At 42.0% G+C, this 15,893-nt stretch overlaps 1 protein-coding gene and 1 pseudogene across 1 annotated transcript in view; one reads left to right on the top strand and one right to left on the bottom strand.

Moving 5' to 3' along the window:
* Window positions 1-1,804: 1,804 nt before the first annotated feature.
* Window positions 1,805-5,545, bottom strand: LOC139412826 (cyclic nucleotide-gated channel cone photoreceptor subunit alpha-like; annotated as a pseudogene).
* Window positions 5,546-12,070: 6,525 nt separating this feature from the next.
* LOC139412827 (transmembrane protein 131-like) overlaps window positions 12,071-15,893 on the top strand; it is a 31,483-nt gene continuing 27,660 nt past the window's right edge. The window contains exons 1-3 of the mRNA XM_071159557.1: window positions 12,071-12,294; window positions 13,515-13,576; window positions 14,799-14,839. Coding sequence (XP_071015658.1) covers window positions 12,171-12,294; window positions 13,515-13,576; window positions 14,799-14,839 — 227 coding nt within the window. The 5' untranslated portion in view covers window positions 12,071-12,170. The remainder of the gene's footprint in view (window positions 12,295-13,514; window positions 13,577-14,798; window positions 14,840-15,893) is intronic.

A 15,893-nucleotide genomic window follows, 5' to 3' on the forward strand; every position in this document is an offset into this window, starting at 1 on the left:
GAGTTTAAGTGGAAATGACTTGGAAATGATAGTAAGCCAAAAACATCCAATTATTTTCAGATAATGTCCATTTCAACTGACCAAGACATTTCAAAAGCACACCAGCAGCAACATTCAACTACCAGTATCTTTTGGATTCAAATACAGACCAATTTTGGATAATATATTTATTACAAAATAAAAACATTTTGGTATCACTTTAAGCCTATCAAACAAGCAGGACAAATAACTAAACTCAGCAAAAAAAGAAACGTCCCTTTTTCAGGACCCTGTCTTTCAAAGATCATTTGTAAAAATCCAAATAACTTCACAGATCTTCATTGTAAAGGTTTTTAACACTGTTTCCCATTCTTGTTCAGTGAACCATAAACAATTAATGAACATGCACCTGTGGAACGGTCGTTAAGACACTAACAGCTTACAGACGGTAGGCAATTAAGGTCACAGTTATGAAAACTTAAGACACTAAAGAGGCCTTTCTACTGACTCTGAAAAACACCAAAAGAAAGTTGCCCAGGGTCCCTGCTCATATGTGTGAAAGTGCCTTAGGCATGCTGCAAGGAGGCATGAGGAATGAGGACTGCTGATGTGGCCAGGGCAATAAATTGACAACAACGTCGTCCAACGTCGCCTATGGGCACAAACCCACCGTCACTGGACCAAACAGGACTGGCAAAAAGTGTTCTTCACTGACGAGTCGCGGTTTTGTCTCACCAGGGGTGCTGGTCGGATTCGCGTTTATGGTCGAAGGAATGAGCGTTACACCGTGGCCTGTACTCTGGAACGGGATCGATTTGGAGGTTGAGGGTCTGTCATGGTCTGGTGCGGTGTGTCACAGCATCATCGGACTGAGCTTGTTGTCATTGCTGGCAATCTCAACGCTGTGCGTTACAAGGAAGACACCCTCCTCCCTCATGTGGTACCCTTCCTGCAGGCTCATTCTGACATGGCTCTCCAACATGACAATGCCACCAGCCATACTGCTCGTTCTGTGCATGATTTCCTGCAAGACAGGAATTTCAGTGTTCTGCCATGGCCAGCGAAGAGCCCGGATCTCAATCCCATTGAGCACATCTGGGACCTGTTGGATCGGAAGGTGTGGGGTAGGGCCATTCTCGCCAGAAATGTCCGGGAAGGTGCCTTGGTGGAAGAGTGGGGTAACATCTCATCGCAAGAACTGGCAAACCTGGTGCAGTCCATGAGGAGGAGATGCACTGCGGTACATAATGCAGCTGGTGGCCACACCAGATACTGACTGTTACTTTTGATTCTGACCCCCCCCTTTGTTCAGGGACACATTATTCAATTTCTGTTAGTCACATGTCTGTGGAACTTGTTCAGTTTATGTCTCAGTTGTTGAGTCTTATGTTCACACAAATATTTACACATGTTAAGTTTGCCTTAAACGCAGTTGACAGTGAGAGGACTTTCTTTTTTGGCTGAGTTTATGTTTGAATCTAGGTATACTTTTGACCAGTGGAGGCTGGTGGGAGGAGCTATAGGAGGACTGGCTCATCGTAATGGTTAGAATGCAAAACATTTAATGGTATCAAACATATGGAAACCACATGTTTGACTGCGTTCCATTTATTCCATTGCAACCATTACAATGAGCCCATCCTCCTATAGCTCCTCCCACCAGCCTTCACTGCTTTTGACTAGTCAACAATACAGTTTATGGTTATAATCCACTTGGATGGAAAGCTATTTAGATCTAACCAGATCTAAATTGTGAGTATGGGTTATAGATTTACATTTAATGTCCGTGTCTGTTAAATATGTGGAGTTGATATTCTGCATGTGATTATTTGTCCTTCATCACCTCATCCATCCCCCTGCCTGAGGGGTTTGACCCTGGCCTCCATGTTGCTGATGCGCTGCTTGACCTTGGCCTGGTATGTTGCCCACTCTGCAATCATTCTGGTGAACTTGATTGTCATGACCTCCATGTTGGTCTCCATTGTAAGGACTTTGTTCTCCATTTCTTTGGGGTCGGCCTTGTTTCCCAATTCCTCATCAATGAGGTTGTCTTTCATCAAGATGGCCTTGCCTTTCTCTTCCAGAGCGTACTTGGCGTCAGGGTACTCAGTGAGAGCATCCATCAGGTCGTCTTTAGACAGGGCGAAGAGGTCAGAGTAACCCACGCTCCTGATGTTGGCTGTTCTTCTGTTGCCAGCCTTACTGCCCTTGATGCCCAGGATACTAAGATCTCCGAAGTACGCCCCATCGCTCAGCACACACCACTGTGTTACCCCGTCGTCCGCCACCACAGCCAGCTTCCCTTCTTTGATGATGTACATCTCTCGGCCAATGTCGCCCTTCTTACAGATGTAGTCTCCGGGGCTGAAGACCTGCGGCTGCAGCTTGAGCACAAGCTCGATCAGCAGGCCGGCTTCGCAATCCTGGAAGATACGCACTTTCCTCAGTGTCTCCATGTGGACGTTGATGGCAATCTCAGCCTTCAGCTTGTCCGGCAGGTTCTTCAGAACCTCCTTCTCATCGCAGGTCTTCTTCTCCGTCCACAGGTAGTCAAACCACTTGACCACCCTGGCCTCCAGGACCTTGGAGACCTTACGAAACTCCATGTACTGCTTGATGGAGTCGATCTTGGCCTGGAACTCGGCACGTGCCGCGTTCATGTTGGAGATCATGGCGCCAACGTTACCAACAATGGTGGCAAAAATCAGCACGCCCGTGAGGAAGTCGGCGACTACAAACAGGTACTCGATGTCTCTGACAGGGGGCGGGGTCTCTCCAATGGTGGTCAGGGTCAGGGTGGACCAGTAGAGGCAGTAGACGTACTTCCTGGACAGCTGGCCCATCTCGGGGTCAGTGATGTTTGGGTACACCCAGGTGTCTGAGCCGAAGCCCAGGAGTTTGGAGAGGGCGTAGAAGACGCAAGCGTTCCAGTGGATGATGATCAGGATGTAAAGCACAAGGTTGCCGATTCTGAAAATGTTGGGGTAGTTTGTCCTGGTTTCCGTTCGGTCGAAGAACTCAAAGAGGCGCGCCATCTTGCCGAGGCGGTTGAATCTGAACTCTGGATTGTTGTAACCATATGGAATGAAGGCAAGATCGGTAGGTATCATCGATATGATGTCATATTTAAATTGCTTCTGGGCTCGGTAGTGTTCTTTTAGTTTCACTGGGTCCTTTACGAGCAATCCTTGTTCCAGGAAACCTGTTGATGCCATTTCAAAGCTTTATCGCAAATACTAAATTGTTGAACAAGGCTATGTTATGTAGAAATAATTTCAACAACCCTAAACAAGAATGGTTTTACCTGTCCTAGATCTCACAAACGTGTCAATGTAATAGATGACATCTGAAGTGTAGTCGAGAACCATCCACAGCATTACATAGTTGGCCTGCAGGTCATTGAAACTAGCTCTGGGAGATAAGCAGAAACACAAGAGTATTGATCATTCACAATTACTCAACAATATCTTGGGAAACTCTAAAACTGGAATTCTAAAACAGCACACACCTTGGCACCAGAAGCATTAAGTTGTAGAATGCTGGGACAGCTACTATTGTCAGCCATTGGTAGTACATATCTGTGGCGGGGTCAATGATCCACACTTCTTTACTGAAATAAACATAAAATACAAAGCTTTTTCCTGTTCACTTATAATCATTTGTTTTTGTTTATACATATAAGACTTCCATATAACCATAGAATCTGAATGTACTTACGGGGGATCCGGCTTCTTCTCATCTGGTTTCTTATCAGGTGGCTTCGGGGGATCCGGTTTCTTCTCATCCTTCTTCTCGTCTTTTTTGCTGAACACATTATTTTCCCACATATCGTTTTATCAATCTCAATGAAGCAGGTACTAACTACAGCACAGCACACTATTATACAAGGGGAAAATAAGAGGATTATCTATAGCAGGTGTACTCAACCAAGCCTCGTTTCACCATCCTGATCTCGCAAGCTTACTCTCTGTTTTTCTATATGAAGCAGCGGGGGCTGGTGGGAGGAGAGGACGTGCTCATTGTAATGGCTGGAAGGGAATAAATGGAATGGAGTTAAACATGTGGTTTCCATATGTTTGATGTTTTGGATACCGTTCCATTTATTCCCTTCCAGCCATTAAAATGAGCCCGTCCTCCTATAGCTCCTCCCACCAGCCTCCACTGATATGAAGTGAAAAGAAACAAAAGCTCAGCAGTCTGGATGGTGGATCAGGCTAATCAACTGAACTAACGTCACTCTTACAGATTTGTTTGGTGATATTGGATTGTAATGTTCATGGAGGGTGTTATTTGGTTTCAATTAGATTTTCCATTGCATGAAACTATGTGCAATGATTTATCAAGACCAGAGGGGGGCAGCATGCTACTGTCGGGTCAAAAGAGTAGTGACAGGTCTCTTGGCTTTCTCCTGATATTTCTTTGTAATTTGTCATTCTTTGTCATCCAGTATGACATTTATAAAAACAAATGTGTCTGATCACAATTATGAAACACAAAATACTTTGGAGAGTGACAGGGGGGGAACAAAACCATATACAGCTATTTATTTACACCCGCAATAACATCTGCTAAATATGTGTGTGATCAATAACATTTGATTTGATTAGATTAGTTACTACCTACATAGTAAATGAAAGTTTCTGAATACTTATGTAAATGTTATATTTAAAAAAAAAATGTTATCAATCAGCAACAATGTCTAAAAACCTTTTTTTGCCTTGTCATTATGGGGTATTGTGTGTAGATTGATGAGGGGGAAAAAACAACATTAATTTTAGAATAAAAAGTTTTAACGTAACAAAATGTGGAAAAAGTCAAGGTGTCTGAATACTATCTGAATGCTATAGTTGGTCCACTTACTCATCCTTGTTGTTGCAGTTGTTCATATTGTATGCTGCAAGGGGCCATTGACCATTGCTTGAACAAATATATAAATACACGTGTTAGCTTCAAATCTAAGCAGCTATTTCATTTCTAAGTCATAATAATTGCAACACGAGAGAAAGAGAAATTGAGCGAAACACACACACACACACACACACACACACACACACACACACACACACACACACACACACACACACACACACACACACACACACACACAGGGACTCACTTCCTCCTGCGGACTTGGTCAGAGAGTCTGGTGTTGGACATGCTCTCTGCTCTCCAGGCCTCTCTGAACTCTGTGTGTGACTTCATGGTTGAATCTAAAGGAAGGGCATCTGAGGGCTGACTACTGTGAGATGACCAGCCCTTCACCAACACCATGAAGCGAGACAGCCTGAGAGACATTCATTGTAATGTTGTTCAAATGATATTCAAATATTTAGAAAACAACTATACATGCATTATAAAACAATGAGAAACAACTATACACACATTATAAATTATGAAGAATAAAAAACACATTAAAGTCTATTGACTTATTTTCATTGTAGTCCTCAAAATGAGCATAAATGTAAATAATTATATGGAAAAAAGACATCTGCACTGACCTGGACATGCCTCCTGTCCCTGTGAAGGAGGGGTCTAGTTGGTCCTCGTGGCTGCAGCGTAGAGAGGACACCAGGAAGAGAGTGAGGCCTCCACCAGGCTAAAAATATACACTGAAATTGTACTAGCTTGGGACGTGTCAACGTTTGTGTTTCCTGTGTTTGGAGTGTCACTACACTGCAATAAATCATGATCACACAGAATGCTTACTGGCATTCAAAAATGGAGTCTGTGTGTTGTTGGCTCTTCAAAGTAAAAGCTTTCAAATCCTAAACTAAACCCAAGCTGGTAAAATCCTGTAAATGTCTTACCTGCTGCCACTCTCAATCTGGTCCAGGTTGTCGGGGGTGTTTACCGAACAGCGGCCGTGGCTGGGATAAGACTGCTCCGTGCTGATCTTAGGCATCTTGGTTCACTCTATGGTCCCCAATGCATCAGGCTGGTGGACTGCTGTGAACAGAACAGAATAGTGAGGATACGTTAGAGTAGGATACAGATAGGGTTTGATTATTTACATTGTTCACAGTCTCACAAGTCAGAACAACTGTTTGTTAAATATGAAATATACCTACAACTATAACAGAGACATTTCAATGTTGAAGCCTAGACATTGAGGCAACAATGTTCATATCAGTAGTTGTGTACACCCACATTTTATAGTAATGTATCACAAACGTATAAAGTGTACGACTATGATTCAACTATCTATTATAGGACAACTCTAGGTCTAGGATGACTCTGTGACTCTCCTAGAGGGGAGAAGTATGAATAGGGATTTTAAGGGATGGTGAACCACATGTCTCACTGTGGATTTAGAAGGGATTTTATCAGACTTAACTATGGTTTTAACAATCTCACTTCATATAGACTGATTCACGATTTTTATGAATCTACATTGTATCGATGAATGTGTGTTGGACGTGCACTGACGAAGACATTTGCTTAATAACAACAATAAAAAACTAAAATGTGATCTAAAAAAAATACGATTTTACTTGTTGGTCCACAACCACACAACAAGTGCATAATAGACTCGCACTGAAGTAATGCTTTGCTTTCCAAAGCGTTACATGCAAATGATTTGGTGTATTGACATGACCTGCCCATAGTATGCCTTGTGTGATGTCTTTGAATGGCCCTGTCTGAACCTCAAATTGAACAACTAAATGAAACACGAGATTAGAGAAAGAATACAGATACGTTAGTAAGGCATGATTGTATTATTCTGCGCAACATGTTTTATTTGAAATCAAAGACAAAAAATATTGAAATGGAATATGTATTCGTGCTTATTTTTAAAATGTCAAATAACGGATTAACACGCATTCAATCTAACATTTTACAACCTGCATGCAAGGAATAATTAATTAATTAATTAATCCACACATTTTACAACACTTTCGGGTAGGCTACATCTCTACTGTTAAGAATTACGAAGGAGACCGAATTAAATCCAATTGATTGACTTTTCCCCTTTCAGAATGTTTGATGTTTCCAATGTTTCCAATGTATCTATAATTTAACATGTCTTTATGGTTGATTATAAACTATTTCAGCAGCTGGTGATAATAATTAAAATCTGTCAAAAAAGTTAGAATAAGGCCTACATCCTAGTTGTAATTTTTTTTATTACTTTTCAAACTTTGAGTTAATTCATTGTGATTTAATTTAGTTGTTTAGTTCATCCTTTTTTTTAACACAGTAGTCTGCTTAAATGTGATCTAATCAGAACGTCCTCACGAATTGCCTTGCCAAGTAGCCATAGCTGCTTGGATCTATCCTTTATTGTTGGTCCCGATTAAATGTAGGCTATACGAAAACATTTTATCTAGCTATAACATTTGATGAATTCTATATTATTTGCAACAATACGGAAAATTGGTTCTTTCTTTAGACTACCACACAATTTGTGCAAATGTCTAGTCTAAATGTACCTGGATATAGTTTAGGGAAGGATAGTCCTCAACCAAATGTCTTCGTCAAAGGAACTCTCGATGTGATATAATCCCATGTTTTCCTCCTTTGCTTCCTAGGCTACACAAACGTTTTCCAATCAGTAATTCCTCTTTAGACACGGCCTTACATTACTTTCAAATGTTATACTATTGGACACAACGACTTGGAATTATATTTCAGCACCCAGGCCAACGGACAGCTCCCTCTGTGTCCTTTATTACCCAAGCAGCCTTCTTTAAACCGTAACGCACTTCCGTCACCTTCATGAACAGTCATTAACTGCTTGGGGGGAAGAAAAGAGAGAAGGGAGGGGTCTGTGAGCGCCACCGCTTGTTGCGAAGTGAATTTTCTACAACTTTTAACGACTACCACATAAGGGCAGTATTCATTTAGTTTCGGAATTTTTGCCATTAGCCTACAGTTAGGTAAGATAGTACTTGTTCAGGTGGTGAAGTCCTATCATTTATCATTAGATGTTGCCTGAAATAAATAATGTTGTGCAACAGAGTCCTTGCAATGGGCCCTAATGTCAGTCACCCTTGGACCAGATGTCAGCTCTTCCGCCAGGTTCGACTAAACAAGGTTCAGACCAGCCTGCCATAAGTACATGGTCATGAGAGCATATAAAGAAGGAAGAAGGATTTACTCTTTGGCTCCAGTGAATAATAAAGCAGGAGTCAGAAGGATGAGATGAACTGGGGCTTAAAGAGGCTAAAAAGATCATAGTCCATTAGAAATGTAGAGCGTAGCTCATACTCACCCCCTCTCCCTGCCTTCTTGAAAATGAATCCCTAGACTCCCACTTAGCAACATTGCTCCTCCATTGGGACTGAAAGAGGTGCTATGTGTTGCTCCTCACCTGCATAATAGCAGATAACAAGAAACGTCCCCTTACGGATTGGATAAGTGGTCGAAATATGGCGTAAATTCCACCTAGCCTATCAGAGGGCAAGGTGAAAATATTATAATATTCCAGACAACTATCCACTCCATTCATATCTACACAAGTGTCTTGTGAGTAGTGGGTAGGTGTTGATTTAGGACTGGGTGATTGGTGTTGTGTCGTATCAGGCAGGTAGTTTACCTACAGTTTACAAATACAGGAAGAGCCAAGTGCCCTTTTCTGCCCTTAGCTTGGTAGGACACGGTTGGCTCTCTTCTTTCCTTCAGCACAGCCTGGGCCATGAGCTGCTGTGAGATGTCACCGATGTTCAGAATGTCTCACCCACTAGGCTACTCTACTGGATGGCCACAGAGGCCCCACCCACCTGGGAAAAGTGGAGAAGACACAGGGGAAATCCTCCGTCCTCCATCTATAGAACAGAAGCTCTAATCTTAGATTTAAGACTCCAACATGTCCCTAGATCCACTAATGTGTTTCCCTGGTCCAAGTGTTAAGTCAGTTCTTGTCATGATGGACTTAAGGAACCGCAGAGGCACCACAGCTTCTATCTCAAGGCCATCAGACTGTTAAACAGCCACCACTAACATTGAGTGGCTGCTGCCAACACACTGACTCAACTCCAGCCACTTTAATAATGGGAATTGATGGGAAATTATGTAAAATATATCACTAGCCACTTTAAACAGTGCTACCTAATATAATGTTTACATACCCTACATTATTCATCTCATATGTATACGTATATACTGTACTCTATATCATCTACTGCATCTTTATGTAATACATGTATCACTAGCCACTTTAACTATGCCACTTTGTTTACATACTCATCTCATATGTACATACTGTACTCAATACCATCTACTGTATCTTGCCTATGCCGCTCTGTACCATCACTCATTCATATATCTTTATGTACATATTCTTTATCCCCTTACACTTGTGTCTATAAGGTAGTAGTTTTGGAATTGTTAGCTAGATTACTTGTTGGTTATTACTGCATTGTCGGAACTAGAAGCACAAGCATTTCGCTACACTCGCATTAACATCTGCTAACCATGTGTATGTGACAAATAACATTTGATTTGATTTGATTTGAATGAATGTGAGAGTAAAGCAATTAATTAGTTGTTCAGACAGTGTTTCTCCACTACCACAGCTATAAATACTTATCAAGGGCTCAGAAATAAACATTGAATTAACAGTCATTAATAAAAGGTTATTTCTGTCCAACAACAATTCCAGAAACTGCATGACCTGTCCTGTTGGTTGTGAGATGTAGGTGTTTACTGGCCATACAACGTTAGATAAAGGGCCAGAAAAGTGATTGGCGACTGGGGGACATGCATTCGTACCAGGCACCCTCTTCAAGTAGTAGACTAAATCTACACTGATGTAATATTAGAGGCATAGATGGAGCTTCAGAGTCCATAGACTGAAATTGTATTGAAGTCTTTTTGTTTGTGTTTTATTTGCCTTTACGTTTGAACCTTGTGTACTCCAAAAGCCTCCGTTTGGCCAGACTGCAGTCACTGGCACTGTGGGATTAGTACTTACAAATGAGATTGCCTCTAATCTTTTGATGGTATTTGGACGTTCACAAGAGAGGCAATGACAACTGCAGTCAGCTGGGAAGAAGTTAACAAGAAGAGTCTTCAGGGTGTTTTTCAGGGTCTCCCACAATACAGTTGATCAAGATATCCAAATGTATCCTAATATGGAGGAGACACTTCCTTTTCTCTCACATGAGAAATCACTGATCTTGTGAGATTGTGTGTGTAACCATGATACCAATGAATCACTCCATCCTAGGCGTCAATGTGCTGAGGGATCAATTAAAAATCTCTTTGTGCTAGAATAAACAGGCCAATTCAAATCATACACTGCTGTCCTGGAGCATTTCCTAGTATGACCTGGAGCATTTCCTAGTATGACCTGGAGCATTTCCTAGTATTTCCATTTATTTCAGTTTATTAGGTACACCCATTTAGTACTGGGTTGGACCTCTCTGCCTCCAGAAAGGCCTGAATTCTTTGGGGCATGGAAACGTTGCTCAATGGGACCTAACGTGTGCCAGGAAGACATTCCCCAAACCATTACACCACTGCCACCAGCCTGTAATGTTGACACCAGGCAGGATGGGTGATGAACTCTTGCTGCTTTTCGCCAAATCCTGATTCTGCAATCAGCATGACGCAACAGGAACTGGGATTTGTCGGACCAGGCAATGCTTTTCCACTCCTCAATTGTCCAGTGTTGTTGATAGCGTGCCCACTGGGTCTGCTTCTTCTTGTTTTTAGCTGATAGGAGTGGAACCAGGTGTGTGACAAGAACAGAGGATTTGTGCGTTCCGAGATGCCTGTACTGCGCCTTTATTTGCCTGTTTGTGGCCCGCCTGTAAGCTTGCACGATTCTTGCCATTCTCCTTTGACCTTTCATCAACGAGTTCTTTTCCCTCACAGGACTGCCATTTGTGGCATAATACAAATTATTATGATGAACAAAATATAAATTATTATGATGAACAAAACATTTGACCTTTTTTCCACTGAGGATCAATCAAATTCATAATCTGTTATCTACATAATCTGTTATCTACTTGCCCTGTGCAGTAAAGCCTAACCCATCACCATCCTGTGTCTCCAGCAGTGGAGGCTGCTGAGAGGACGACGGCTCATAATAATAGCTGGAATGGAGCATAATGGCTGGAATGGAATGGTATCAAACCAGTCACTCAATTCCAACCATTGTTATGAGCCGTCCTCCCTTCAGCAACTTCCACTGGACTCCAGGCAGTTGTTTATTCTATTGTGTTGTGGGTAAACGCAACAATAATTGCTAAACCCATGTGCATTTCTAATTGCTTAACCATCTTTCGCTTCACTCCATTCACACCACTGGGTCCCTGATCTGCCCTACTAACTGTGCAGTTGTCAAGCTAGAGGAACACCATTGTGTCCTGGGGGGCCTGTATTATCTCCCCTATGACCCAGCACTAGGGCATATGGACCTTGCACGGAAAACAATTGGCCATATATCAGCAAAACAAATTGAATGTCTGCATGCTGATTGTTGCTCCCTTCAAATAAACTCAGGGAAGGAGTCACAAATGATATGAGGTACATTTACTTTAGTGTATTAAAGTCTGTCATACATTATAACTTGGATTTGATGGTGTCATTGGGTTATGGTGTCATTTGGGTCATACAAATATATTGTGAGTGTGTTTTCCCCCATTCTCGCTAATTTTATTTTGGGATATTGAAATTTGTTTGGGAAATGATGTAGCATTGCTGCCCTCTGGAGTTTAAATGTATTATTCCACTTGATCTTCACCCAACAATTTAATGAAAATTAAAGCGTAAGGATGATAATCAGATATTCATAATTGATTAGTAATGCCTAACCTGTGTCTATAAATTCCTGTCTGTCATGTGAACTGATAGAGATGGTGGCTGCTAAGAGAATAAAGACACGTTATACATAGCGCCTGTCTAGTCTTAACTAAACGTTAAACATTTAACTGCTATAATAAATAAGAGAGAAATCTATGAAGGCTGGAACTGCTGATAAAAAATATGTATGAACATGGAACATAACTTTTATGTCTGTTGCATTTGAAATAGAAAATAGAAATGAAGGATGTAAAAACACTAAAACGTGTGATAAGGTCGAGTGTCAAAGACCAAAGTACTTGCTCTTGTGCTGTTGCCAAGTGCCAACTGCACCGTTCACAGTGTCCACAAAGTTTCCTCGTGTCACTGCTTGCCAGTTCTTGCGCTCAATGTTTATAGCTAGGAGCACACGGTCATAGTGATGCAGTCAGAGCAGAAGAATGGCGCAAGCAGAAAGAACACCGAGTTTCCTCCACTTGCCAGTGAAGGGAAAAACGTCTTGTTTCGGATATCTTCGGGTTTTATTTTTTGCACTTTTTCATATAGCTCAGGCAAATAAACAAGGTTTGTATTTTTAGTTGTCATTTTTTCCACTACATTTAGCCAGCAAGTGTACTATTGCTAGCTAGCAAGCTTAGCTACCGTTAACGACCTAACGTTAGCCTGTGTTCAAGACTAGAGCAAAAGTGTCCAGTGATTGAGGGGGTGTCGGCTTGTATTTGGACTGGCTTAGTAAAGGACATGGCTCAATAGCTAAATGTAATACTTGGTTGCATTATGACCAAACTAGCTAGCTAATATATTCACACATTCCTAACCAGTCCAGTCGCTTCTTTAACGTATCGGTAACGTCGTTAGCCAAGCTAGCTAAAGTGGCCCTTGAGATTTCAAGCGGTAACGTTAGCTAACTAACGTAGTTAGCTCAATTGTTTTGCTAGTTCCAGTCATGTTTCACTAAATATCCTGAACTTAGCTAGCTAACGTAATCATTTTGGATATCTATCGCTAGTCCTGAGTAACTTGTAATCAACCTTCACTAGCTAACGTTAGTGCTTGTCACACTGGTTTAGCTGTTCTTTTAAACCAGGAAATAAGTGGTATTTTTAGTTTGTCAAGACCGACAAGTTCAAGTTAATTTATTTGTCATTTACATATAAGCTACACATTATATACATCATGGACTGGAGTACAGTGCAACGAAATGCATACTCATCATAGGTGTACTCATTTACCAGGTTTGCGTTTTTTCTTAGTGGTTTGCTTTGCTAAGAAGCTAACGTTAGCCATTCTCGTAACGTTATGTTTCATACAGTCAGAATTAAGCCCATTCCTCACTGGGATTCAACAACACAGTAGCTAGCTAGATGGCTACAGTTGTTTAGGGAAGCATTCGTCTGCTAGTACACCTTTCCATATCCAATTAACTGTAACTTTGAAAAATAAAAATGCAGCCTATAGCTAGGGTGAAAAGGAGAACTGTTTCCACCAGCAGTTTCAATGTGTGAAGCAGTGGTGGGTTGAGTTTAAATGCCACGGTTGAAATGCTTCCTGTCTAAAGTATGGCTGTTTCCTGCATTGCTGAACATAATCATGACATGTTTAAGGAATGCACTGAAAATGGGGACCTATATGCACACTTAACACACCCTACCAATAGCAGAGACATGGATATTTTCATCTGTTTTCTGCTCTGTTTACGGTTGTCAAGTCAACTCTGCCACTTCCTGCAGAATGTAATTATGGAGGGGTCTTTTAATAACTGTTGACAAATTGTGTCTCCACAGCATTCATCCAATCAGACACAATCTTAGAGGTACTTCACTTTGGTGAGGGAGGCCTCTTGCAGGTAAGACATTGTTTCCTTACACTCCCCTCCTAGCGACCACAGAAAGGCTCATGACCCTCCCTATGCAACATGCACAGCTTAACACACTATCCCGCTACTATGTAGTTACTCAGTAAACACGAGGTGAATAGCAGCCTGTGAAATCAAGTATAATCGCTGTAAAAATTAACATGAGATCAGTATCTTCTCAAAGCTGTAACTTTCACTTTCTCTGCTATATGTATTTTTACCCAAGTAGTCTGTGTTTAGCCTTTATCAGGTTTCTTGGTCGTGTGCTGTTCACTGTTTCAGACAAGACAAACGACAGAGCGGACTTCTGTGAGATGTCCAAAAGGACATTATTGACAGTGATACTACTCAGATATCATAGTTTACAAACATGTCACTGTTATAGAGGCTAGCTAGCTCTGGTCGGCCCGGCGGGGTCAGAACACTGTCCATCCCACATGTCACTGCTCTGAAAGTCAGTCACCCCTCCTCTCTCCACCTCTGTTCACCTGCGCACCTCGCCTGCCTGTGCTGATTGGCCTTAACAGAGCAGTTGAGGGCTCAACTCATTTAAACCCCCTGTGGAGTGTTTGCATAGTATATAAACATCCCCTCTTTATCTATGATCAAATAGGCCTAGAATTGCAAAAAAGTTGAGGGAATGGTAAGAAACAACAGGTAGACTGCCACCACTTCACATGTTAAATGGTCCTAGATGAACAAGGGCAGTAGTTGTGTAAATAGAGATGCTGCATAAATATGGCCAAGGCCGGTTTGATTGAAGGAGGTCCATAGTCAGAGACGTTAATCTTTTGCTGGTTTTGATGCTTGAATCACTGTAGTGCAAAATATGATTTTTCAATTAGCAGTGAGGTGAATATAGAGTTAATACAGCACATTCTGAATCCAATGCAAATTGGGCACCAGTGTTGTGTTCAATTGATGGGTGTTCCACCTTTGTGGTGGAAACACATCCGTTTGACTGCTGTTATAAAATAAAACGACATCATCATGTCAGAACTGCTCACATTTGCATGCACCAGCACGTCTTACTTATTTGCCTATGACTTTCTGCATCTAGACCTGGTTTGTTTGTTCTGATGATATCATTAGGGGTGGGATAACTTTCTTTTTGTTCCTATGTTTTGAGCCATGTCATGTCAGACTAGAGCTATGAAGATCGCCTGCTGCTCATCTGATGGTTACTTCACATGGATTTTTCTTTGTTTTACAGATAGAGCCTGACCTTCACCTGGGTTCATATAATCAAAAAAGGTATGATGTATATATTTTATCTTTATGCACCTGAATGCACCTCTGAGAGAACTGTTGTTCTGTTGTTGCAGGCCACAATGACTGTAAACAATTCATTCATTAAACGTCCTTATGTAACACCAGTCGCACCTAGATAGATAGACTCTAAATAGGAGGGTAAACCCTGGCATTAGAATCACATCTCTACTCAGCTTATCTATGGCTGCTAGCCAATTCCATATGTAGCGGCTTTGCTTCGTAGGAGACTGATCCACTGTTTGCCACACCTTGTTCTCATTTCCATCAACATAGTCATGCTCTTGGAGGTGGGGCTGGCTGCTGGGAGGTGGAGCTGGAGGTAGACAACGGGAGGGTGTGGGTCTGTGTGTGTCCTAGTCACTATGGAGACAGTGGAGGGATGTTAAGAGTTTTCAGGAGGCTCAGTCAGAGCCCCCCTGCATCAAGGCAGTGTTAGGATCACATCGGGAGGGGACTGGGTTTACATAGCATGTGGACAGACATCATCGTGAAAAGAGAGAAGTGGATTCCATAAAGTCTCACCCTGTGAATACGTTACCCCTTTTAGACCTCGGTTGTGAAGCTTTCAGCCAAACTAGGTGGCAGTTCGCTACACTTAACCTTGGTGGCATTTAGAAGAACCGGTCTGAAACATGTTAATCCTCTTGAATAATCAGTGTGTGTCCTGCCTTACATTCCTCAGGCCAGGTTAACCGTCACCCTCAGCCAATGAGGTTCCTCCAGATCAGAGGCCTGTCTCTTTCCTTAAGTAAACACACACACAGGTGAACTAAACAGGCTTTCCAGGGATTGTTTGGCAATCTGTGTGTTTCTGTGCTAGGGTCACAAAGTAACTCAATCTGCACAGTGCACTCCACACAGGCGGCACACGCCCATCAGGCGGCACACGCCCATCAGGCGGCACACGCCCATCAGGCAGAAGTACATGTGGCGTGACATAATAAGTCGGTCAAATCATCATGAGAACCACATCAGAAAACATGGATGGGGTGGAAGGCCACAGTGCAGCACGTCATCGGGGCGATTGTCAACATCA

Source organism: Oncorhynchus clarkii, chromosome 7, assembly GCF_045791955.1.
Source record: "Oncorhynchus clarkii lewisi isolate Uvic-CL-2024 chromosome 7, UVic_Ocla_1.0, whole genome shotgun sequence".
NCBI lineage: Eukaryota > Metazoa > Chordata > Actinopteri > Salmoniformes > Salmonidae > Oncorhynchus > Oncorhynchus clarkii.